The 26,359-nt window shown below is 44.2% G+C and overlaps 1 protein-coding gene across 1 annotated transcript in view; it reads right to left on the bottom strand.

Annotated features, from left to right (window-relative positions):
• pde10a (phosphodiesterase 10A) overlaps window positions 1-26,359 on the bottom strand; it is a 414,859-nt gene that overhangs the window by 253,657 nt on the left and 134,843 nt on the right. Inside the window, exons 7-9 of the mRNA XM_041207024.1 lie at window positions 14,093-14,248; window positions 8,565-8,615; window positions 6,702-6,760 (exon numbers count right to left, since the gene is read on the bottom strand). Coding sequence (XP_041062958.1) covers window positions 6,702-6,760; window positions 8,565-8,615; window positions 14,093-14,248 — 266 coding nt within the window. The remainder of the gene's footprint in view (window positions 1-6,701; window positions 6,761-8,564; window positions 8,616-14,092; window positions 14,249-26,359) is intronic.

The following is a 26,359-nucleotide window of genomic DNA, read 5'->3' as shown; positions in this document are numbered from 1 at the left end:
AGTTGTTGAAGCGCTTGCGACACTGGACCCAGGTGCGCCTCACACATCGCGGGAGCTCACCACCTCCTCCCAGGCACATTCATCATGTTGGGGGGGGCCTCCTCCTCCCATCCTGGGGAACCAGCACCTCCTGGTGTGCTGCCACCTCCTTGAGGAGGGCAGCAAGGCAGTCATCCGAGAAATGAGGGGCACACTGGCCCCCCCCTCACCGCCCTACAATCCAGCCTGGCCTGTTCCACTGCCCTAACCTCCAGCCTCACCTACTCCGCTGGCCTACCCTCTGGACTGGCCTGCTCACCAGAAACCCTCTGGTGAGCCCCTCCACTTGACATTGTGAGCAGCCTTGCAAAGGCTGCCAGCGCTTCTGATAAACAGGCTGCCATGTCGCCATTGGACCCGGCGGACAATGTATTCCTGCTGCCATCTGCCCACTCCCGCTATCCTCGGAAGTTGGGCATTACGCTGGGCAGGCCTTAATTGGCTCGCCTGCATAAAATGATAGCGTGGACCCGATCATGGGTGGTGATCGGGTCTGCGCCCACCCGCACCATTCTGCACCCCCGCCCACCCCACCAAACAGAAAATTCGCCCTTAATGTTGCAGCACAAATAAACGCAGAGTAATAAAAATATTAAAAGAAAATGGGAGCTATAAGAGAATGGTGGTTTTAATAATACACTCTGTAATAAAGAGTAGTTTTGAAAATAATATAGAAAGTTATGGAAACAATAATTTTCAAAGAAATGCTAGGACGGTGATTTCTTAACAATGTGGTTTCCCTCTCTGCCCCAAGTTTGGGAGGTAACAAAGACATAACTCAATCAATTGTTTTCAAGAAGGACGTTCTCTAGATCACATAGCTCCTTCAGGCATAGGCCTTCAGGTAGAGATTCCTGGGCCTGACAAGATGGGGCCTTGCGACCCCTAAATTGGTGAGATGTTCTTACAAAAGATAAGCAACAAGATGATGTCTGGGGCAAGAGGAGGCTGTATGTTTTGTGTATCTGTCCCCAAGTAGTTGGACATTTGAATGGGAAGATGCAATAGAATAAGTGATTGACATAAGATACTCACTAACCTTCTAGAAATCAAGTCGATAAATGGGCAGTGAAGTGAAAAAATCACTTCAGACAACATGAAATACATGCATGCTGGTTTTGGCCTAACATTTCGATTAGCTTAGCAAGACTGAGAACAGAAAAGACTGACAATACCACGCTGCTTCATCTGCCTTTTCATCCAATTCAAGACTGGTAAACCTTTTCATCTGTATGAATCTTTCCTGTCTATTTAACTTATGTCTCAGATCTAAGTGGTCACTTCTTAATAAACTGCTTTAAATTACTACTTGTGATGCAACCCATTTTTGGGTCATGTGTGGCTCCAGAACCAATTTTACAATTTGAATAACAGTGTTCGCAACAATGATACTTGTGGGACCCCAGTTTCCATCTTCCGCTACTCTGCATTGCTATCCCACGGGCCTGCTCTCTGCTTGCTGTCCTGCAGCCAGCTGGATATCCATTTTTAAAAGGTCTGATAATACCCCATAAAACTTCTGTGTATATAAGTTTTTGTCCTTGGAGTAGCTTTAATTTGATTAAAATCTTGTTTTGTGATGCTTTCAGATGGAACTGTATATTTTTATTTTGATGATTACATTAAATTTTAATCGCAATTCTTGGCCAGTCTGGTCAAAGTCAAATATCCCTTTTAAAAATTACCAGTGAATCCTTCACAAGAACAAAAGACTGGGACAAGGAAAGACCATTCAGCCCACATAACCCTTAACATCTCGTACCATAACTCTTCCAACCTATCATCCAAGTGCATTTTCAACACCCATAATTTAGCAGCTTTGTCTGCTTTCAGAGATTTATTTTCGTGTCATCAACAAATTTAACAAATATGAGAAACAACTGCTCAAGTTGACCACACTCAACAATATATCCCAGTCTGATATTATGAGGGGCATTTTAATCCCTCATGATGGGCAGGAGAGAGTTAGGGTTGTTAAAAATTTAAAATGGTGCAATCTGCAGGCTGCCATTTTTACAGCAGTGGTTTGCATGGCATGTTTGAATGTTGCCTTGGAACGGCCAAACAACTATTAATTTTTAAATCAGGTTTCCACATTGTAATTGGGAGCTCATAGATAGGTCAATGTATCTAGTTGCCATGGGCAAAGAAACTCCAACAGAAACCTACTGAAATATCAAATGATAGTTTTCACACCTGGGACAGATACTTTTAGACAAGGGGAAAGAGAGAGAGGGAGAGAGAAAGCAGATACTGCTGTGTGCAGCAGCAAAGCAGCTACAGTTGTGTGAAGCGGAGAAAGACTTTTGTGTTAACAACCAATCAGGATGTTTGTGAGAGTTGGTTTTCTGTTCTAAAGGAAGGAGATGGAACCAACGGCACTTTCAGAGGTTTAAGAGCCAAGCAATTGTCGAAGTGGGCCCTGGTGGGAACAGTCGGATTTAGAAGACTCAGGCACTGGAAGCTTCAACCTAGCACGGTAGGGAGAAGTCAGCCTGCTGGAGAACCAGGAGTAATTTTAAACTTGTTCTTGTAATGCTACATATCTGCAAGATGTGCGATGCACAGTGCAAGTGATTGTAAGATATTTCGTGGTTCCATTCATTAGTTAATGCAAATGTACCTGTTCTTTAGTTGGGTGAATTAGTTACCTGTTAATTAATGTTTACTCTAGTTGATTTTTCTTTGTTACAGTGAAAGTCTTAAAACAGGGAATCTTGTTCTTCAGTCATTTCCATTGGTCATTTGGGAAATTAATCTATTTTTAAAAGTTATCAATTTCTACAGGAATCATTACAAATTGTGAGCTGTTACAGAATCAAAACCCAAAGGCTGTAAACAGGTACAATGGAATTTTCCATAGTTTAACCAAACAAGATTTTATGAATTGAAAAGCAATGTACTGAGGATGCTGGAAATCTGATATAAAACAGAAATTACTTGACATACACATCAGATTGTGGCAGCACCTTTGGAGAGAAACAGAGTTAGCGTTTCAGGTCTGTGACCTTTCATCAGCACTGGGAAAAGTTGGAGATGTAATAGGTTTTGTGCAAGGGATAGGTGGGGCAAGGACCTGTGATAGGGTGGAAGACTGGAGAGATTAAATGACAAAAGGGTTAGTCTTACAGGGCCAAAGGGATTGGAGATGGGGCTAGACAAGAAACAGGTATGCTGCTGATTGAAAAAAAAATACAAAACGCACAAAGGATAGGAAACAAAATGGAATACAGATTATGCTCTGAAATTGTTGAACTCAACATTGAGTCCAGAAGGCTGTAAAGTGCCTAATCAAAGGATGAAAGGTGCTGCTCCTCAAGCTTACATTGAGCCTCACTGGAACAGTACAGTAGTCCAAGGACAGAAATGCCAGCGTGAGAGCAAGGTGGAGTATCAAAATGACAGGCTACCAGAAGTTCAGGATCATGTTTGCGGATTGCATGGAGATGTCCTGCAAAGCAGTCACCCAATCTGTGTTTGGTTCCCCAATGTAGTGGGGGATACATTTTGAGCAGCGAATATAGTATGCTAGATTGAAATAAGTACAGGTAAAACACCACTTCACGTGGAAGGAGTGTTTGGGGCCTTGGATGGTGAGGAAAGAGGAAGTAAAAGGAAAGATGTTACATCTCATACGTTTGCATGTGGGAAGGGGACGGATATTGGGGTGACTGAAGAATGGACCAGGGTATCATGGAAAGAACAGTCCCTTCAGAATGCTGAAAGGAGAAGGGAATATGTGTTTGGTGGTGGTAACAAGCTTGAGGCAGCAGAAATGGTGGAAAATGATCTGTTGAATACAGAAGTTGATGGGGTGGAAGGTGAGGATAACCCTATTATGGTTATGGAAAGGGGTGACAACAGAAGTGTGGGAAACGTGGCAGACACAGTCGAAGGCCCTATCAATCACGGTGGGGAGGAATCCTCAGTTGAGGAAAAAAAGATGTCTCAGAAGCACTGTTGTGGAAATTTATGTCATCAGAATAGATATGACGGAGATGGAGGAACTGGGAGAAAATTTCACGTATACTTTTGCTGTGTTCTGTGATAAATCAATCTGGATACTTGCAGTGTTCAGGCATTTCTGGGGAGAGAACACCTGTATGTTTGTGCCTTGCAATAATTAACAAACTTAATTTGAAGACTGTGGTAGAGAAGTTAGGGGTCAACTTAAAAGTAGGATTTAAAAAGGCAGAAATTGTTGAAGTATTGGCACAGCACCTGAACTTGAGGAGGAAAAGGTTGATCCCAATAGTACAAGAGTTGAGTCAGCTAGAATTCAATTGCAAATGAAACAACTTGAATTGGAGTCAGCACAATGAAAAAAAACTTGAATTCTATAGAGAAAGAGAGAGAAAGAGAAAAACTAGAATAAGAAAAGATACAAAGAGAGGAAAGGAACAGGGAAAAATTGAGTTTCAAAGAGGAAAGGAAGCAAGCAAATTTGAATCAGATTGAGAAAAGCTTTAATTACTTGAATAGGGGGCAGTTCATAATTTTGCCATTAATGGCATGGATTTTTTATTAGGATTTGGAAGACTCAGGCTGAGTGTAATGACTTTTGAAAGACACTGGAATTTCTGACCTAGTGTGGCAGGGAGAAGTGAGCCTGATGCAGAGCTGGGAGTAACTTTGGACTTGTTCTTGTATTGCTGCACATCTGCCAGAAGGGGTTCTAAGACGTTCCTCAACTGAGTTAGTTAGTTAACACAAAAGTACTTTTTCTTTAGTTTGGTGTATTAGCTGCCTGTTAATTAATGTTTAATCTACATGGATTTTTATTTGCTTGTTAGAATAAAAGTTTTAAAATGTGAAATCTCATTCTTTGGTTATTTCCGTTGTTCATTTGGGAAATTCATCTCTTATTAAAAGTTATCGGTTTCTAAGTGGATTGTAACAATATATCACTTTTGTAAAGGAATTATCATATTTCTCCTGATATTACTGTGGGATACTTTAAAGCAGGCTTATGTTTGTGGGTGTGTGCATGTTTCCGTGTGTGTGGATAATTTAACTAAACTGCAGGCTGTAAGACTGCAAGGTTTGAATCATCAAAGGGGTTAAGTGTAAAAAAACAGGTACTTGAAATGCTGATGGATGAGCTAAGTAGAGTGGAATATGCAGTTTTAGGGTAAGAGGAGTGATTGTTAACTTTTCAAAGGGACATGGTAAGATGTTTACAACTGGCAAGATAAATAAGGCAAAATTATTATATTTATTTTTCCCAAAAGTGCTGGCCATAATGACAACATGAAAGGTTTTATATTCTGGAAAAATAACTTCCAAAGACAGGTTGAAACAATGGAATTTACAGATCAAAAAGGAGGAAATATGTGTAAAGAAGGATGGAAGACTGTATGGCTGTGGCCATGTGAGATCTTGAAAGGAGCACTCTGTGAAACAGACTTATGGAAAAGCCTCCAGCCACCCTGGAGAAGTCTGCTGTTCCAGGAACCAAGGTTATGTTAAAAGCCTTGGAATTCCATTGTCAAGTGAGAGAGGGAAAGAAGCTGTGAAATATCTCCCTTATCGAAACAGTGGGTGCTTGTGGTAATCTTGTTGGATGTTTTATAGATTAAAAATCTATTTTAGACTGTTGCTGAAAGGGGTGTGTAGTTGGAAGTCAAGTTAAGCAGAAATTTTGGGAACTGTTATAAGACTGAGGCCAGAATTTTGACTTTGATGGGCGGGTGGGCCCCACTGGCTCGGCGGCGTGCAGGCAGCCAAACTCCATCGCCAAAACGGGGCTGGCTGCCATTTTATGTGGGCGGGCCAACTAAGGCCCGCCCAGTGGCCTGCCCGGTGGGAAGCAATATGCGCTTCCTATGTGGGGGGCTGGAGGGATTCCCCATCTGTCAAAGTGCGCTCTTTCGCGCATGCGCACGAAAGAGCGCACTGCTCCCTGAGACTAAGTGCTCTCAGGGAGAGCGCTGAATGTTTAAAAAACTTTAAAAATAGAGAAAGAAAAACATTGTTAACTTGTCCCCCTCATGTGACACTGTCACAGGAGATGGGACATGTTAATAAATATAAGTGAAACTTTAATAAACTTTTTAAAAACTGAGATGAAACCTCATCCCGCCAGTGGATGAGGTTTTATCTTTTTTCAGAAGCCCGCTGGGGCTCCTGGCCTACCCGCCAGCCAGCCTTAAGGTTGGACAGGCAGGTTTTTCAATGAGCTTAATGATCCTGTCAATGGCCTCAATTGGCCATTGACAGGTCGGCGGGCGAACAGCTGATTTCGCTGTCCGCCCACCTTCCTAAAAATTTTAATGGACTGGGATGACGTCGGGGGTTCCTCCCGATGTCAACCTGTGTCATTTTCCTGTCGGCGAGTGGGCCTCGCCCCCAAATTGCCGACGGGAAAATTCTGGCCTAAGTAACTGTGTAATCCTGTGTGTGGTTAACTTTTTCTTTTGTTAATTAATGTTTTAATTTAATCTTTAAAATCACTAAAATTGGTAGTGGACTCATTACTTCTGACTTCAGTGCACAAACCTTCTTGTAAGAGATACAAATTGCAAAATCGCTGTAATAGCCTGACCAAGTTTCCTTCTGTGACTTGGTCAGCTTGGCACATACTACTTGCAATATCATAACATTTTGTATAAATAATCACCTCAACCAATGTATTTATCAAATAAAAAATACAAATCACTTACTTGGATACATCCAGCAGAAAATCATTCATTTCACTCTGCTTGGTGAGACCTTTGGAAATCTGAAAGAGAAGCTTCCATATCAGGGCAACATATCAAAAGGATTTTTGACCCCATTGAGTTCAATTAAGCATATGTGCATGTATGTGCATGAGTGGATGTTTAAGCTAGCAGATGAATGGTTTTGATAAGAGTAAAGAGGGAGAAACAATTTCTACTGGCAGGTGGGTCAGTAACTAGAGGATACAGATTTAAATTAATTTGCAAAAGGACTAGAGGGGAGATGAGGAGACACAGCATGTTATGATTGGGCATACACTGCTTGAAAAGGTGGACGAAGCAAATTCAATAGTAACTTCCAAAAGGGAATTAGATACAGACTATAACTGGAAAAAAATTGCAGGTCAATGGGGAAAAAGCATGTGAGTGAGAATATTTAGCAAGCTTTTTGAAAGAACCAGCAGAGATATGATGGATTGAATGATCTCCTTCTGTGCTTTCTGATCCTATAATGAGACAACAATGAAACAGATTGCTTTGTGCTAGATGGTACCAAACGTTTTAGAGTTTTGGCCTGTCCAGGCAAGTGGAAGGTATTCAATCAACAGCTTGACTTGTGCCTTTTAGGTGGTGGACAGACTTTAAGGAGTTTGGGCTAAACTGCTCCTCACAGAATACCCAGTCTCTGACCTAGACACTCTAATTGCCACAACATTTATGTAACTACCATTTCTAGGCAATGACAACCCCAAGATGTTGATAATGGGGCACTCAGCGATGATAATACTATTAAATATCAAAAGAAGATGGTTGAGCTTAATTATCCACATCATCCATGGCCATATGTGGCAGGGCTGAAGAGCTTTGACCTAATCTGTTGAACAAGTGTAATTTAGCTCTTTATATAGCATGCTGCTTATGCTGTTTAGCATGCATGTAATCCTATGCTTTAGCATCACCAGGTTGACACTTCATTTTCAGTCTGGTGCTGGTCTTGGCATGTTCTTCTATACCCCTCATTGAATCAGGGTTGGTTCCCTGCCTCGATGATCATGTGTAATAAAGGGTAGGCTGGACCTTGAGGCTATAGATAGTGGCAGTGTACAATTCTATTGCTGTTGATGGCTCATAGCACCTCAAGAATGTCCCGTTTTAAGCTGCTTGATCTCACAGATATGGGCGGCATCGAGGGGCTTGAGACATATGAAGGGGCTGTGGGTCTGTGAAAGGTGAGGGCTTGAGGCCTGACAGTCATGATTACAACTGGACTGACACACCATTAAACAAAGGATGGCCTTCTAGCCTGCCAGTATTGCCACCCTCCAGCCTGCCTCTGTTGCCGCCACAGGCCTGCCTCTGGAGGCAGTAGGCCTGAATCTAACATGCTCCATCTCCCCAGAATGAAAATATGACAGGCAGGGTCTCCTTAATGGAGACGGGTTTAAGGAGCCAGGAACATTCCTGACTCATGCTTCCTGTCTCCTTCACAAAAATTCAGCCTTGACTTTGTTATTCTTCCTCTTGATCTCTATTGACCTGTTCCTGGTACTCTCCTATGTATTTCTGTGTTACTCTATCTTGTGACTCCAATAATTCTCCACTTTCCTCATTGTTGCTCTTTCTTTGTCTGTTACTGCCCCCTTTTCTCTCTTTCCTTTTTCTTCAGTGATCCGCAACCACACCTTTTTCTTTAGTAATCTCTCACATCTGGAAAATTGTGAAAGATGTGTGAGAAAGTGAGAAGTGCCCAAGGATGGCATGCAAGAGAAAGAGCACAGAGTAGTACAGGGTGAAAAAGAACAAATTTGCCAGCACATGCATATGTCAGGAGATCTGAAACAAAATCAGAAAATGCTGGAATCCTACCTGAACTTGATGTAATGCCACCAATGCCCATGCTAAATTTGCAGTAGCAATCTAGAACAAAGAACACAAAATAAGCATTTAACATATGATCTGACCAAACTCGGATAATTTTATCCAATCCCTTCTCCAATTTTTGCCCCTCTTGTTCTGAAAGCACCAACTTGTTTTGGTATGGGTCAAGCCTGCCTCTCCATTCAATAAGATCATGGCTAATCTGCCCCAGGCCTCAACTCCTCTTTAGTGCCAGCTCCTCATTGCCCTCTACTCCCTGATATTTCAAAAATCTATCTATCTCCTCTTTAAATACTTTCAGTGATCTAGCCTCCACAACTCTCTGGGGTAGAGAATTCCAGACATTCACGACCCTCCGAAAGAAGAAATTCCTTCGCATCTCAGTTTTAAATGCGTGTCCCCTTATTCTGTAACTATGTCCCCTAGTTTGAGATTCCCCCACAAGTGGAAACATCTTCTCAACATCTAAATAAAAACAAAAAAACTGCGGATGCTGGAAATCCAAAACAAAAACAGAATTACCTGGAAAAACTCAGCAGGTCTGGCAGCATCGGCGGAGAAGAAAAGAGTTGACGTTTCGAGTCCTCATGACCCTTCGACAGAACTATTCGGGGGTAGGGGCGCAGGCGCGCAGGCGCGGATAGTGCTGGGCCGTTTCGGTTAGGGGGAGTGCAAGCGTGGATAGTGCTGGGCCGGATCGGTGGGGGGCGGAGAGGGTCAGGTTGAGTGAGAGACGCAAGTCTGGAGACGGTCGGGCCGGATCGGATTGAACCGGAGCGGGTGGAGGGACGCAGGCGCGGAGAGGGCCAGGCCAGATCGAACCGGAGCGGGCAGGCGGAGGCGGCGGCGCAGGCGCGCTGCCGGACCCGGGTGGAGAGAGAGACATCCCAGGAGTCAGTCAGCGTCCGCTTGGCGGAGCGCTTCGTCTGACTTGTCTGTTTACCATCCACATCCCGTCCCCTCATCTCCCCCCTGTCCCCTCTCCCCTTCCCCATCCTCTCACGCTCTGTTTGGTGAAATCATGGAGCAATGTCTGAACGTGGAGAGGGAGCTGGATAAAGTGCTGCAGAAATTCACCTCGTACGGGCAACACTGCGACCGGACCCTGGAGGAGCTGATCGAGTACACGAGCGGCCTGAGGCAGGAGTTGACCCAGACTGGAGGTGAGCGGCGCCATGGCGACCAGGACACTGGGCCAGCAGCAGCAGTTTATAATGGTGCTCAGGCCTGTGGTGTGTGTATTTGTGTGCCTTGACATAACTCAAAGGCACGTTTCATTCGGACTGGGCCATCCTCTACGCCAATGTCACATTATAGTCACTGACTAGTGTATTTCATACTTACACTACTTTTGACTACACTGGTTTGCCCAAGGGTCATGAGGACTCGAAACGTCAACTCTTTTCTTCTCCGCCGATGCTGCCAGACCTGCTGAGTTTTTCCAGGTAATTCTGTTTTTGTTTTCTCAACATCTACCCTGTCAATCCCCCTCAGAATCTTGTACATTTCAATAAGATCACCCTTCATTCTTCTAAACTCTAATGAATAAAGGCTTAACCTGTTTAGCCGTTCTTGATAAGTCAACCCCTTCATTCCAGGAATCATCCTAGTGAGTCTCTTTTGAACTGCCTCCAATGCTACTATATCCTTTCTTAAATATGGGGACCAAAACTGTATACAGTGCTCCAGGTGTGGCCTCACCAACACCCTGTATAGTTGTAACAAACTTACCTATTTTTAAACTCCAACCCCCCTAGCAATACAGGCCAAAATTCCATTTGCCTTCTTAATTACTTGCTGCACCTACATGCTAACCTTTTGAAAGTCATGCACAAGAACACCCAGGTCCCTCTGTGTTGCACTTGTTTGGAGTCTCTCTCCATTTAAATAATAGTCCGCCTTTTGATTCTTCCGACCAAAGTGCATGACCTCACACTTTCCTACATTAAACTCCATCTGCCAAGTTTTTGCCCACTCACTCACCCTCTCTATATCCCCTTGCAGATTTCTCATGTCCTCATCACAACATGCCCTCCCACCTATTTTTGTATTGTCAGCAAATTTGGATGCATTACACTCTGCTCCCTTCTCCAAGTCATTAATATAGATAGTAAATAATTGAGGCCCTAGGACTGATCCTTGTGGCACTTCACTAGTTACATCTTTCTATTGAAGCTCCAATACAGTTGACACCATGTAGCAGGTCTTCACTGTCTCCTCAGTCCGCTTAGTATGCATAGTGACTTTGATGATTGAGTGTACTGAACTTATGCCTTCCTCCCGCAGGTGCGCAGGAGTTGCCAGCGACTCCGAGGATCCCATATTGAGCTCAGAGGAAGACATCACACCTGCACCAGCGTCACACTGTCTCTCTGAACCAGGGGCACCAGCGCAGATACTCACACGTTGGTGGGTATTAGTTATTCGGCTCCATAAGCAATGCACAGTGGTGAGGGCACTTCACACTCGCATGAGGAGCTGGCAGAAGCAGAGAGATCCTAGGGAGCCAACAGTGGGAGCACAGCTGGAGACCGGGTCCATGCTGCATTCGAGACAGATGATGAGCCTCTGAAGTCATCCATCAGGAGGCAGATCCTGGATGTCCATTGGGATACGTGGGGAGAACTGGCGGAGATGCATGAGAGTCTGCATGCCATGGTTTCCGTCATGGAGGAGTCCATGCAGAGCAGGGGTTCTGCTTTGACCCTTAAGACCGAGTGCATAGCCTCCTCCATTGTGAGAGTGGCGGCTCTTGTGGAGAGGTAGATTCAGGAGCAGACTCAGGGGTTCCTGAGGTTGCACTTGGACCTGCAAGACCTCACACAGGGAGTGACCTCAGGAGAACACTGCCAGCGTGGGAGATGGATGAGGCACCTAGTCTCCCTGCTAGGTCTCTGTTCATCAATGGTGAGCAGGGAGGTGCAAACACACCTCACACGGGCAGACGAGCTGCCCGTCATCTCTGTGGGCTTCTTTCAGGGCATTCTGGACGAGGGCTCTAGCTCCTCCACTCCTCTGCCAGTGGCCACTACATCTGATGATGCCGCAACGACCCAGGAGTGCCCAGCCATGGGGCTGGATGCACCCTCCCAGGCAGAGACTGCTCAGGCTAGGTAGCTACAGGGCAACTGCCAAGGTCATCAGGACCATCAGGACTGCAGAGTCAGCAGACTGCCTCCAACACCACTGACAGTGAGGAGCAAGTGAGGGACGCAGCACCCGCAGACTTAAGTTGAAGGCACCTTGAGAACAACAGGGGCATGTCACAGGTGATATTTTTTGCGTTAATTATTTTGATGCTTGGGTTAGGAACGGACACTTTGTTCTTTGTTTGTTCATGTGAAGTAACATAAACATTTATTTGCTGAATTGGCTGGATGGTATGAATGGGTGCCAGATGCAGCACAGGCTGATAAACATATGGCATTATGTGGTGTTGGCATGCTGGGTTGGGTTCTCATTTATCAATTGTTAGCAAAGGAGACAGTGCCATTGGCTTGACGAGGCATCAGTGCGCCTTGGATGCCTAACAAAAAGTTCACTGGAAGCATCCCTGATGTCCCTGCCTCCATGAAGGTTCCAGTCCTCTGCCTCGAGGTCCCCAGGCTCTTCCTTTGAGGCATCACTTGAGTCATCCCCCATGGCCTATGGAGCTGCCTCACTTTCTTCAGCCTCCAATGGGTCTCCCCTTGCCAGAGCCAGGTTGTGCACGTTACAGTATGCGACAACAATGGGGGGGTCACGCATTGGAGGATATTGCCATGCTCCCCCCCTGACTAGCCCAGGCATCTGAAGAGCATCTTCACCACTTCCCTTGTGGAGGCATGACTCCTGTTTACCTCTCCTTGGCCTCAGTTCTTGGGTAACGGAGTGGGGTCATCAGCCACCTCTTCAAGGGATAGCTCTTGTCACCCAGGAGCTATCCATCCAGTCGTGCACAAGCCACAAACAGCCTGGGTACCTGTGAGTGCCACAAGATGTAAGCATTGTGTGAGCTCCCAGGGTAATGGCTACAAACTTGGAGAATCTGTGTCCTGTGGTCACCGATAATCTGAACATTCATTGAGTGGATCCCCTTTCTATTTACAAAAGCTCCAGGCTCACCTGCTGGCGCCTTGATGGCCACGTGAGTGACATATATTACACCCTGGATGTAGGGGAACCCAGCCATCGCAATGGAGCCTCGTGCTCTCTCTGCCTGGCCCGCCTCATCCGTCTGAAATGGATGGACATGCGGAGGTGTCTAAAGATAGCATCAGTCATGAGCTTGTTGCAACTATGTGCTGCTGATTGAGAAATGCCTCACAGATCTCCCATTGAGCCCTGAAAAGAACTGGAGGCATAAAAGTTGAGGGCCACTATGATCTTCAAAGCCACTGGCATGAGGTGTCCACCCACACAGTTGGAGGCGATTTCCGGACCTATCATGTGGCATATTGCTGTCACTGTGTCCCTGGACAGGCAGAATCTCCAGCGGCACTGGACCTCGGACACCTGGAAGTTGTTGCAGCACTGTCTAAATCCTCTAGACACTGGGTCGCGGCGACTTTGGTGTGCCCTCCCACCTTGGCCTCTCTGCAGACCCTGCACCCACTGCCTCTCCTCTTAAAGGTCTGTCCCTGGGACAATGCCTGCGCCCACCTGGCCTCCTCTCCCTCCTGCCCTTCTCTTCCTCTTCAGAGGAGGTTCCACCAGCAGAATACACTACCCCCATTAGATGGGATGCAGAGGACCAGTGCCTTGAAAATGAAGGAGCACTGTGCTGCAATACTCGGGGGAACCTTCCAGGGAAGATGAGGACCTGAGGTGTTGAAAGGCAGGCTTGACAATCAAACGAGATGCCAAGAAACTCTGGGACAACTCTATACTCACACAGCAAAGAACTGACAATGACAGAGAAAGTGCAGCTGCTCTAGGGGCCTTTTATCCTGCCCATGGATGAGAAAACGAATTAAAGCATGAATTGCGCCCACCCATTTTGCCTGTGCGTTGAGCAAAAAATCATTGCATGGGCAACGTAAAATCGCAGGCTTTTTAATGACCTTAATTGGACCTATAATTGTTGGTGGACGCTGCTGCAACTCTCATGCCCACCTGCTGACCTCAATATTGCACACATGCACAATGTCAGGATGCATGCCCGGTGTCTTTTTGCGCAATTTTACGTGCGTGACCGACCTTGGAACGCAAGATTCAGGCCAGTGTAAACCTGTCAGCTTCCTAGTACACATGGCTCATTAGCATACTGAGCCACTCAGTCATTGGTGGAACTCCATATTACTTGAAATTTTATCTCACAGACATGGCAATAATTTTAAGTTCGTAATCAGTAGTTTACAGGTAGTATAATAAATCACCAAAGTTTGGAATCATGCTGATTTTCTGGACTGGCCATGCCTAAATATTTTAGGGCTGTTGACTGTCATAGAAATATTAGTTAATAGCTGCATCTTTGCCTTATGTTCAAGTCTCTGGGTTAACGAGACTTCTGCTCAACAGGAAGAGTAGAAACTCACCTGCTGTTGCTCACTGTCAAAAGGATTTCTGCCACGTTGTCGACGCAACTCCAAAACACCTATCAAGTCGTTACTGGCGGTGACCATTGGTAAGCAGAGGACAGATTGAATAGAAGTCGCTGAGCTCAACCATGTTCCTTTGGGGAATCGATTATCCTAAAAGGAAGAGAAAGAGAATATGAGTGTGCAAAAGATACATCTTGGGCGGAATTTCATGGCAGTGGAGTTTTACCTTCCCGCCGAAGTCGATGGAGTTTAGAATGGCTCGCCACATTTTACGTCCCTGCTGCGACAGGGCTGTAAAGTTCTGGCCCATGAGTAGCAGCATTAACAATTCATCTCTAACACAAGAACGTTACTGCTGTTTGTTTGCAAACTCTGTTACATTAAGTAGTGAATGTGCTGTTCTTTAGTAATATACAGAATGGCAAGAAGAACATGCTGCTACTTGTGAATTTTCCCTACATGTAACATATTTTTAATAATCTTTCAAGCTTTAACTAGTTAACTCTTTTATTATTTAATTTTTATGGAAGCTTCGAAAAGATAATAGCAAAGGTTTTAGACAGACATTTTATTCTATATTCTTCCAGTACACTGGCTGTTTCCTGACAATAGTTACAAACCCCTCCAATATAATAAACGCGGCATGATGTGTTTTATATAAGGTACAAAAATAAAAGCGTAAGAGTTTACCACACTTAATTCTCAATATTATTTTATATTTTTGTTTAAAAAATAAAATTCCTCCATATTATGGAACCCTATACTGCATAATTAAGTTGCGCAGGAAAGAATGCTAAAATTAAGGCACAAAAAATTAGAAGTTGACTAATAACACAAAACAGTGACGGTCAATGGGCGTTTCTGGGACTAGATGGATGTAACTAGTTGTACCATCCGGTCAGGGTTGGATCCATTGTGCTTCATGGTTAAGGGACTCAATATCGCAATTGTCAGATGACACAAAAAAGAGGGTGCATAGTTAACGGTGAAGGATCTTAACTGGCTTCAGTTGGTCATTGTGAGCAGGACCAGGGAGTGAAATCATGGGCCCTGGTGCTTCTCCTGTGTCCAGGGCCTTTATTTTCACCTGCCTCCCCACCTTCCTCACCCTCCCCACGTTAATTTACCCCCCAACCCCTCACATCCTTCGGGTGCTAGAATTGGGAACCATTGTCACTGTGGGGTCGAACTGTTTTAAATAGGTTTAGCAAAACTTCTTGACTTCTGTAATCTATTCCTCTATTTATAAAAACAAAAAAACTGCGGATGCTGGAAATCCAAAACAAAAACAAAAACAGAATTACCTGGAAAAACTCAGCAGGTCTGGCAGCATCGGCGGAGAAGAAAAGAGTTGACGTTTCGAGTCCTCATGACCCTTCGACAGAACTCGAAGGGTCATGAGGACTCGAAACGTCAACTCTTTTCTTCTCCGCCGATGCTGCCAGACCTGCTGAGTTTTTCCAGGTAATTCTGTTTTTGTTTTTGTCCTCTATTTATAAAGCCCATCAAAAGTTCAGGTTTTAGTATGATACAATTTACAACTACGGCTTTGTCAGGCAATTACAAACAACTTGGTCATCCATATTACACAACCTGCACTGCTTCTTTGAGCCTGGCCCTATGTAATAGCCAGACAGCAACATCCAAACGACTTGAACATGAAGAGATGTGTCATGGGATTACCCAGGCTTGGCCAAGTTGAGGATATACATTTTAAAAAGCGCTTGCAGTTAAAAAAAAACTAGAACAAATATGACATTTTGGCCAGGCCCAGAAGTTAATGACTAGCCTATGGGCCAGTCCATGATAAAGCTAAAGGAATGTGACCTTTGGGTCAGGATAAAATAAATTGATGAATGGTCTATGAGTTACACTGGAATAAACTGATAGCTTGACCTCAGGGTCAAGATATGCAGATGACTAGGCACAGCAGCAAAATATCAGAATAGATAAGCAAAGGTTTTGTTTTGGAATGAACTGTGAACATCGTTTGTGCTAAAGGTCAGGTCATTCCTTGACTGTTTTACAAATTCCTCCGGAACTGTGGAAGTGATGAACAGGTCATTCCGTGTTTATGTGGTAAATGCTTTTGTAATTAAGGGTGTAACAATTAGACATACAAGAACATTGTAAATTAATGAGGAGTTATTCTAAATATGACATATATAACCAACAGAAACTGGGTAATTTCAAATAGTCTTTTAGAGCATTCTGAAAGAGCATTTCCAATGTGTGAATAAAAAACTACTGCTTGAATTTACCTACAGCTAGCTCTGTGTCGAGTGTCTTTTAGATACTCCACAACAAATCTCACAAGCACTGCAAACATAAATCCCATATACAAATGAGAATATCTTGAACTAACTGTGACATTTTGCACTGGTGCATGACTCCTGGTTTCACTTCAAAGTTTAAAAATGGCAAAACCAATTCGCACCAACCAATTCACTTGCAATAATATGTTATTTCTATTGTCATGGCCGAGAAGGCATGAGGGAAAAAAAATCCAAAATAAATTTGTTTCTCTTCCATATTCACTTGTTTAAATTCTTTTTTTTTAATAGACAGTTGCTGGGTTGATAAAATGGCTGCAGCTAGTCACATGCTGGTAAATTCTGAGCAGTTTCAATGGACAAAAGTGAATTCATCATTCATCAACCGCCTGGAATGTGACTTGCATTGTATGAACATTTCAGCCAAGCCAACGCAAAGAACTAGTAGATGAGACGTCTGCACCAGCCAGCTCTGGATAAAGGCAGAGCTATTTGTGACTCCTCATCTCTAATGTTGTGCTAATGGTTCCACAGTTGCCTGGTCAAAATACAATGGGTTTTAACAAGTTAGCTCAATCCATCCGAAACCACCCTGTCACATGATTGAGATTGAACTGTTTGAATTGCTTTAATTATACAGCTTTCGAATTCCATATTCAATTACTATTTAGCCTTGGGAGAGATAACAGGAGTCCAGACTATAGACTGCATAGTCCAGACTATAGTCAAGACTATAGCAGCCTGCCTCTGACCTCTGTCCCTCTCAAAGCCTGGTCTCTAGAAAGAACCCCGTATTTCACCTACAAAGTGAACTAATTCTCAGAATACAAGAATACTTTGTGCATCTTCACCTGCCTCAGCTTTCAACCGAGTTCCCAGGAAAAGACCAGGGCTTCCCGCCAGACAAAGCTAACTGAAAGAACCTTCCTTGGACAGTGACTTACTGGACTCTGGACTCACGCGAAACAATAATTCTTATTTATTTTTATCATGGTCTTTGCCCTGAACCTCTTTCTTTCCCTTTCTCCCTTTTATTGTATGAATGTAAGAAAGGGGTGGATGTTGCAAAACCCCTTCCAATGTTTTGTGTGTGTGTGTAAAATAAACTATCCCTCTTATTTTACTTTACCTCAAGTTTGCTGTGGGTTTATTAATAGAGGATTATATCACTCCAAAACTGAAGGGTTGGGGAAAATAAGCCACCACTTATAAAGGGGAGAATCAAAAACCAAAAACACTTTTCTGTTTACTGATGGGTAGTGAGTGGAGAAATCAGGGCTGTTCTAAATTAAACCCCTTCCTGTCCGTAACACTATCCACACAAGTATGCTTTAAGGGAAAAAATATGCTTTACATTGAGTGATAAATGATTTCTTATGATAAATTGAAACTAACCACACTTACAAATGCTCAGCATGGGATATATAGTAGGAGAGCAAAGTATGCAGATGCTGCAAATTTCAAATATAAACAGAAAATGCTGCAAATACTCAGCAGGCCAGGCAGCATCCGAGGAGAGAGAAGCAGATTCAACACTTCAGGTCCATGATCTGATGAAGAGTCACTGACCTCTGTTTCTCTCTGCACAGATGCCATCAGACATGCTGAGCAGTTCCAACACTTCCCATTTCTATTGGAGTAAAACTAACCCCCTTTTCCAGCCTTTCAAAAAACCATCTGACTTCTTGTGAGCCTTTCATTCCCCTTAAGCAAGAAACCCAGCACAGATGCCTGAGATCCAGTTTGGCACAAAATAAAACATGAATTTCACAAAAAACCTAAGGTATGAAGAAAAAATAAACAATTTGGTGAGCAAAAAAAATCACGTCAAAGCAATAAATTAATAATTTAAAAATGAATAATTAATAAAAATGACCATTAAAAAGTGCCATGCAGCAGAGCTAACTAATAAAACTTTTTTTGCCTTTTTGTTTAAGAAGCAGACTAGAGAGGGGCAGACTAGCCCGCAAGTCCTGGGCTGGGACTTTCCAGCCCTATCGCAGTGCTGCGAATGAGGCGGCGCCCCAGCCAGAAGTCCATGGGACCGGAAGATCCCAGTGGCGGGTGGGTGCAGAAAATCCCTCCCTTGGTAACCAGGTTCAGGGAGATGACTGGAGCAAAGCTAAGGAGTTGGGTTTAACTAACACCAACCTTGTGTTTGCCCCTGACGGTGCACAATCCGAGCAGGCCTTGGCAGAATTCATACAAAAGTGGGGATCAGGAGTGGGTGCTTTTCAGCCTGGGTTTTCCTCCTCTCTCGGCTTGGTGTGTGAATAGTTTTGTTTTTGCGTGTGTGTGTGTATGTCCCTGCAACAAGCAGCCTGTGCATGTGTGTATCTGGTTCACTCCCAGTCTCAGGGTTCATACACTCTCTCACTCACTCACACTCGCTCATACTCTCTCTCACTCACTTTTACTCATGCCACGCCATCGAGTGGCAGTTCAGGTTGGGAAGGGCCTGGTCCAGGGCCACACACTATCGAAAGACAATTTATTTTTGAGTTTGGTTTTATTTTGCTTCGTAATAGTGTGCATATAGCCAGTTCAAATGAAAAATGAATTTTAAAAGAATTTAGATAATTGAAGTGGAAATTTATTTCCTAAGAGCATTCCATGTATATCACACATATGTAGCAGTGGTAATGGACTTTAGTTGTCAAAACAGAGAAAATTTTATAATTATATAAAAAGCTAGTAATTAAGAAACATCAGGCAGAATTTTCCTGTTGGCGTGCGGGGGCTGGACCCACACACCGACGCATAAAATGACGCTAGGTGACTTCAGGCGAGCATCCTGACGTCACCACGATATTTTGTTGGGCGGGCGCGTGATGATCTCTGATGCACGCCTGCCATTAATTAACGGGCTACTTAAGCCCTTGAGGCACCAATTGATGCCGATTTTTTGGCACCCGTGCGATCTTCAGGTCGGTGCAAGGGCACAATGGCCAGGCAGGTTGTACACTTTTGTATAAACCTCATCCACGGGCAGGATAATAGGGTTCAGTGGGGTCGTGATTGATTTTTCAAAGTTACTGATACTTGCCTGTGTGATCTGCCATACTTCAAAATGCATACCATCTGCTTGGTCTGGACTCACAACCTTCAGGTCAGCACTCTACAGTGAAGAATCTTTTTTAGGTCTGCAGGTTTCAGGAAGCCTTCTCTTAGCCTGGGAATGGGAATTGAACTCTCCACTGGAGGTACATCCTCTGAGGAAGAAGGGAGGGCTAGAAGGGGAGGAGGCCAGGAGTGCACATTCAGCCTCCAGGGGAGCCACCTTTGGGAGGGCAGGCGCAGGAACAAGGGGTGCAGGGCCAAGAGGTAATCCAAGGCGATCTCTGCCACCTCCTCCCAGGTATGTTTGGTCATGTGTTGGGGCCTCCTCCTCCCGTCCTGGGGAACCAGCACCTCCCGTCATGCTGCCACCTCCTCGAGGAGGGCAGCAAGGCAATCGTCAGAAAACGAGGGGCACAGTGCCCCCCTGCCCTACCCTCCTGCCTGGCCTGCTCACCAGCAGCGCTCTGGGGAGCCCTTCCATTAGCCATGATTCACAGCCTTTGAAAGACTGCAGGAGCTTTTTAAACAGGCCGCGGGGTCGCCATTGGACCCGGTGGTCATTGCAGTCCTGTCGCCGCCCACCCACTCCCACTGTCCTCGGGAGCCACGATTCACACTGGGCGGGCCTTAAATGAGCAACCCCTTATTTTTAAACAGTGACCCCTAGTCCTAGATTCTCCCACAAGAGGAAACATCCTGTCCACATCCACCCTGTCAAGACCCCTCAGGATCTTAAAGGTTTCAATTAAGTCGCCTCTTTCAATCTTATAAATTCCACTGGATACAAACCTAATCTGTCCAGCTTTTCCTCATAAGATAACTTCCCATTCCTGGTGATAGTCCAGTAAGCCTTCTCTGAACTGCTTCTAACACATTTATATCTTTCTTTAAATAAGGAGACCAGTACTGTACACAATATTGCATATGTGGTCTCACCAATACAACTGAAGCATAACCTTCCTACTTATGGGTAGAATTTTCTGTCTGTCGGGCGGGCTGGTCAGGAGCGGGCTCAGGTGGGCACAGAGTCGATTGCGGGCAGAGCTCGCCCAGCATGATGCACGGTCGGTAGCGTTCAGCGCTACCTGTGTGGGCAGGGGCAAGAGGGAGGGTCAGAGCCTGCGCACAGGGCTGCCTCAGGGAGATTAAGTTCATATTGAAATTTTTAAATAATTAAAGATAAAAATTATTTAGACATGGCCCCTCATGAATTGTGAAAAAAAATTTATTTAATAAAACCTTCAGGAAACCTCATCCCACCCATGGATAAGGTTTCCTGAAAAATGTGAAGACGCTTGGGCTTTTCGCCTGCCCACCAACAGTAAGGTTGGACAGACAGCCCTGTTAATTATCTAAATTAGTTTCCTAATGGCCTTAACAGGCTTTTGACAATGTGGCGGGTGGGCAGCTGCCTCCAGTGCACGTCCACCGAACAGAAGATTGGAAAGATGCGCGGTGACACCGCATGTCATTTTACGCCTCAGTGTGCCTGGTCCGCCCCCGCATGCCGACGTGAAAATTCTGGCCTATGTAATCAATTCCCCTCACAATAAATGATAACATTCTATTAGCTTTCCAAATTACCTGCTTTACTGGCATACTAACTTTTTGTGATTCATGTATGAAGACACTCAGATCCCTCCGAATCTGAGCTCTGCAATCTCTCAGCATTTAGATAAGCTTCTTTTTATTTTTCTTGCCAAAATGAACAATTTCACATTTGCCCACATTATACCCTATTTGCCAGAACTTTGCCCACTCACTTAACCTATCGATGTCACTTTGTAGCCTCCTTACATCCTCTTCACAATTTATTTTCCTACCTATCTTTGTGTCATCAGCAAATTTAGCAACCATTCCTTCGGTCTCTTCATCCAAGTCATTTATATGAATTGTAAAAAGTTGAGGCCCCAGCACTGATCTTTGTGACACACCACTCGTCACAACCTGCCAACTAGAAAAAGACCCACTTATGCCAACTCCCTGCTTCCTGTTAACTAGCCAATCTTCTTTCTCCATGCCAATATGTTACCCCTGTCACCATGAGCTTTTACTTTCTGCAATAACCTTTGATGTGACACTTTATCAAATGCTTTCTAGAAATCTAAGTATAGTACATCCACTGGTTCCCCTTTATCCACAGCACATATGACTCCTTCAAAGGACACCAATAGATTGGTTAAACATGATTTCCCTTTTACAACCATGTTGACTCTGCCTGACTGCCTTGAATTTTTCTAAATGCCCTCTTATAACATCTTTAACAATAGCTTCTAACATTTCCCCTGTGACAGATGTTAGGCTAACTGGCCTATAGTTTCATGCTTTCTGTCTCCATCCCTTTTGGAATAAAGGAGTTATTTTTGCTATTTTCCAATCTAATGGAACCTTCCCCAAATCTAGGGAATTTTGGAAAAATATCTCATTGGCCACTTCTTTCAAGATCTTAGGGTGAAGTCCATCTGGACCTGGGAATTCGTCAGCCCGCAGCCCCAACAATTTGCTTAATACCACATCCCTGGTGACTATAATTTTCCCAAATTCCTCCCTCCCTTCCATTTCCTGGTTTACAGCTATTTTCAGTAAGTTACTTGTGTCCTCTATAGTGAAGACCGATGCAAAATACCTGTTCAATTCATCTGCCATCTCCTTGTATTCCATTATCAATTCCCCAGGTGCACTCTCTGTAGGACCAACACTCACTTTGTTAACTCCTTTCTTATTTAAATATTTATAGAAACTCTCACTATCTGTCTTTTTATTACTAGCTAGCTTTCTCTCATATTCTAATTTTTCCTTCTTATTTTCTTTTATTCATTCTTTGTTGCTCTTTATACTCTTTCCAATCTTCTGACCTGCCCATCTTTGTGTAATTGTATGCTTTTTCTTTAAGTTTGATACTGTCTTTAAATTTTTTAGTTAACCACTGATGGTGGGCCCACATCTTGGAATTTTTCTTTCTCATTGGAATGGATATATTCTGTGTATTCTGAAATGTCCCTTTAAATGTCTGCCACTGAACTTCTATTGGCATATCCCTTAACCTCATTTGCCAGTTCACTTTAGCCAGCTCTGTTTTCATGCCCTCACAATTGCTGTTATTTAAGTTTAAAACACTAGTCTTGGATGTACTCGTTTCTACCTCATAATGAATGTAAAATTCAATCATATTATAATCACTGACACCTCGGGGTACCTTCGCTATGAGATTATCAATTAATCCTATCTCATTGTTCAAAAACAGGTCTAGTATAGCCCGCTGTCTGGTTGGCTCCAGAACGTGCTGTTCTAAGAAACTATCCCGAAAACATTCTATGAACTCCTCATCTATGTTACCTTTACCAACTGATTTTTAAAATTCCCTATTATTATTGCTATACCTTTCTGGAAAGCTCCCATTATCTCTTCTTTTATACTTTGTCCTACTGTGAAGTTACAATTAGGGGGCCTGTATATCACTTCCACAAGTGACTTCTTGCCTTTATTATTCCTCATGTCAACCCAAACCAATTCTACATCCTCTTTGGCGTGCTGGCGGTGGGGGGGGTGGGGAGGGGATGCACGCCGACACATAAAATAATGCATGGTTAAGTCAGGTGCACATCATTCTGATCTTCCGTTCGGTGGGCATGCACCGGAGGCGGCTGTCAAAGGCCTGTTAAGGCCATTAGGAGAGTAATTGAAATAATTGACAGGGCTGCCCGTCCAGCCTTTAGGTTGGCAGGCTAGCGAAGAGCCCGAGCGGCCTGCGCATTTTTCGTGAAACCTCATCCACGGGCGGGATGAGGTTTCATGAAGGTTTTATTAAATTAATAAATATTTTTCACACATTTCATAAACATGTCCCAGCTCATGTGACACTGTCACATGAGGAGACATGTCTAAATAATTTTAATCTGTCTTTATTTTAAACTTACAATTTGAACTTAATCTCCCTGAGGCAGCTCTGTGCCTCAGGGAGGTTTCTGCACTCTTTCACATGCAAACGCCCCAACTCTCCCTCCTCCCCTCGCCCGCAAAGGTAGCACTAAGCACTACCAGGTGTACATCACGCTGGGTGGGCCTTAATTGGCCTGCCCATGTAAACTGGTGGTATGTAGCTGATTGCAGGCGGTGATCGGCTCCGCGCCCGCCTGCACCCACTCCTGACCGGCCCACCCGACAGGCAGAAGATTCTGCCCCTGGTTTCCTGAACTTAATGTGCTAATACCATCATTAATTAACAGAACCACCCCTCCACCTTTTCCTAACTTCTTGTCCTTCCTAAATGTCACATAACCATCAATGTTCCGGTCGCAATCTATGTCATCTTGTAGCTATGGCTCTGTAATGGCTATCAAATTGTACGTATTTATTTCTATTTGTGCTTTCAGTTCATCTGTTTTGTTTTGAATGCCATGTGTGTTTAGATACAGAGCCCTTAATTTTGTCCTTTTATTATTTTTGTAGCATCCAGCCTTATCTGCTGATTTACTCTTACATTTGTACTCTCTGTGCCTTCCTGTCACAGTCAGTTTATCATTTCTCATATTAATACAGTCTTTCTTGCCTTGTCTCTACTCTTTGGTTTACCACATCTTCCCAAATTTGATACCTTGCATCCACTATTCAGTTCAAAACCTTCTCTACTTCCCTCGTTAGGCAGCTTGCCAGGGCACCAGCACCAGCACAGTTCAGATGTAGATCGTCCCAACGGCACAGATTCCATTTTCCCCAATACCAGAGCTGGTGCCCCACAAACCGGGACCCACTTCTCCCGCACCAGTCTTTGAGCCACGCATTCATCTCTCTAATCTTATTTGTCCTGTGCCAATTTGCACATGGCTCTGGTAATAATCCAGAAATTATTACCTTTGAGGTTCTACTTCTTAATTTAGTGCCCAGCTCGTCATACTGACTATGCCTCATCCTGCCTATGTCATTGGTACATACATGGACCACAACCACTGGATCCTCTCCCTCCCACCGCAAGTTCCTCTGCAGCCCTGGGCAGATGTCCTGAACTCTGGCACCAGGCAGACAACAAAGCTACCTGGATTCTCGCTCCTTGCTACAGAGAACAGTGTCATTCCCCCTTACTATATGTCCCCTACTAACATTACATTCCTTTTTGCTCCCCCGCAATTGGATGGCTTCCTGCACCACAGCACCATGGTCAGTTTTTTCAACCACCCTGCAGCCCCCACTCTCATCCAAAATAAGCTCAAACCTGTTGGACAATTGTAGAGGCTCACACTCCTGCACTTCTGCCTCACTCACAGTCACACCCTCCTGTCCCTAGAGGCTGACCAAATCAGAAGACATTATCCTAACTGGCGTGGCTGTCTCCTGGTACAAAGCATCCATGTAACTTTCCCCCTCCCTGATGTGTCGCAGAATCTGCAGATCAGCCTCCAGCTCAATAACTCTGAGCTGAAGTTTCTCAAGCCACAAACACTTACTGCAGACGTGTTTGCCCTGGATCACATTGTATCCAGGAGCTCCCACATGCTGTAGCCTTGACACATCATCTGTCCTGCCATCCTTAATGTGTTTTAAATGATTACTTAATTATATTAGTCACTTATTTATGTTGCTTCCTTATATATTTTATTAACTTTACCACCAAATTATGTACTATTTTAAACCTTAGGAATAGAATAGAATTTACCCACTTAACAGATACTCACCAAATAGCTAACTCCTTTCCCTGTGGTCGAGCAAGAATATGAGGTCCATGCCTCCACTATCTCCTATAAAATTACATTCAGGTCAGGGGCAAGCAGGTAGGTTGCAAAGGCCACGTGCTAAGTTTTATGAGGCAGCCCAGTCTTCATACCCGCTGGCAGGTCAGCATAAAATCCAACCCAATATATATCTTTGGTTAGATCACAGTTAGACTTTTGTATCAAAGGGTTGGGCACTCTACTATAGAAAGATAGCAAAGGCAATAGAGTGGGGCAGAAGCAATTGACTGAAATGATAACAGGGTTGAGAAATTTTGGTTGTAGGAAGAGACTAGAGGAAGTGATGCAATTTTCATAAGAACAGAGAATATAAAGAGATCTGATAGAATTGTTCAAAATTGTAAAGATATAAATTTAAGAGCATCACCAGAAGAATAAAGGCAGAGGTTTGGGGAATATATTCTTCATAACAGCTTGGAAGGGAGTTAAATTCCCTATTGGGTACAGCACAGTTCAAAATTTTTAACATATGACTAGATACAGACATGGAAAAGATGTTTTAAAAATGTGTTAAGGGCGGAGAAATGACGAGACAATCTTTTCAGACAGGCTGCCTTGTGTCGTAAAATTCTAAGCATTGACACATAATGCTTCTCATTATGTCTGTTGCTACAGATTTGGTGAAATTGGCACAATCCTGATCTGAGCATAAACGCAGACTGACTAATTGGGATTTAACGAGGTGGAAATGTATGTACGTGCTAAAAAGAACCAAGGGAAGGATTTTTCGGAGGGCAGTGTTTTCCACCCCGCCATCCAACAAGTCAATGGAGAACACATTCCTGCTGAACACAGCACCCCCACAGCCATTTGGGACCATTAATTGGGTGAAGATGGAACTTCCACCCCTCACTTAGTCAGAAGTCCCGCCTCATAGAGCTGCTGTCCAATCTGATTGGTTAGAAACTCTGCAGTCCCAGCATCGGCAGTGGCAGCAGTTGTCAAGACTGGGACTACACGCAGTCGCCAGATTCCAAGTTCCGGAGTCCAGGACCAGGTAGTTGCAGGGGTCTCATACTGTGAGGTCCAAGGGTGGGTGCAGTCTTGAAAGAGAGGTCATTCAGGGGGAAAGTGTACCCACAGGGGCAGGCCTTGAAGGGATGTGGCTGATGTGGCCTTTGAGGGAGGTGCTCTTCCAACATGTCCAAGGCCCAAGCAGGGTGACCTCCTGGGTTTCCTCATACCACTGAACACCTCCCACC

Source organism: Carcharodon carcharias, chromosome 2 (assembly GCF_017639515.1).
Source record: "Carcharodon carcharias isolate sCarCar2 chromosome 2, sCarCar2.pri, whole genome shotgun sequence".
In the NCBI taxonomy this organism is placed as follows: Eukaryota; Metazoa; Chordata; class Chondrichthyes; order Lamniformes; family Lamnidae; genus Carcharodon; species Carcharodon carcharias.
Note: the sequence above shows the minus strand (reverse complement) of the source record. Positions and strands in the feature narration are given on the sequence as shown.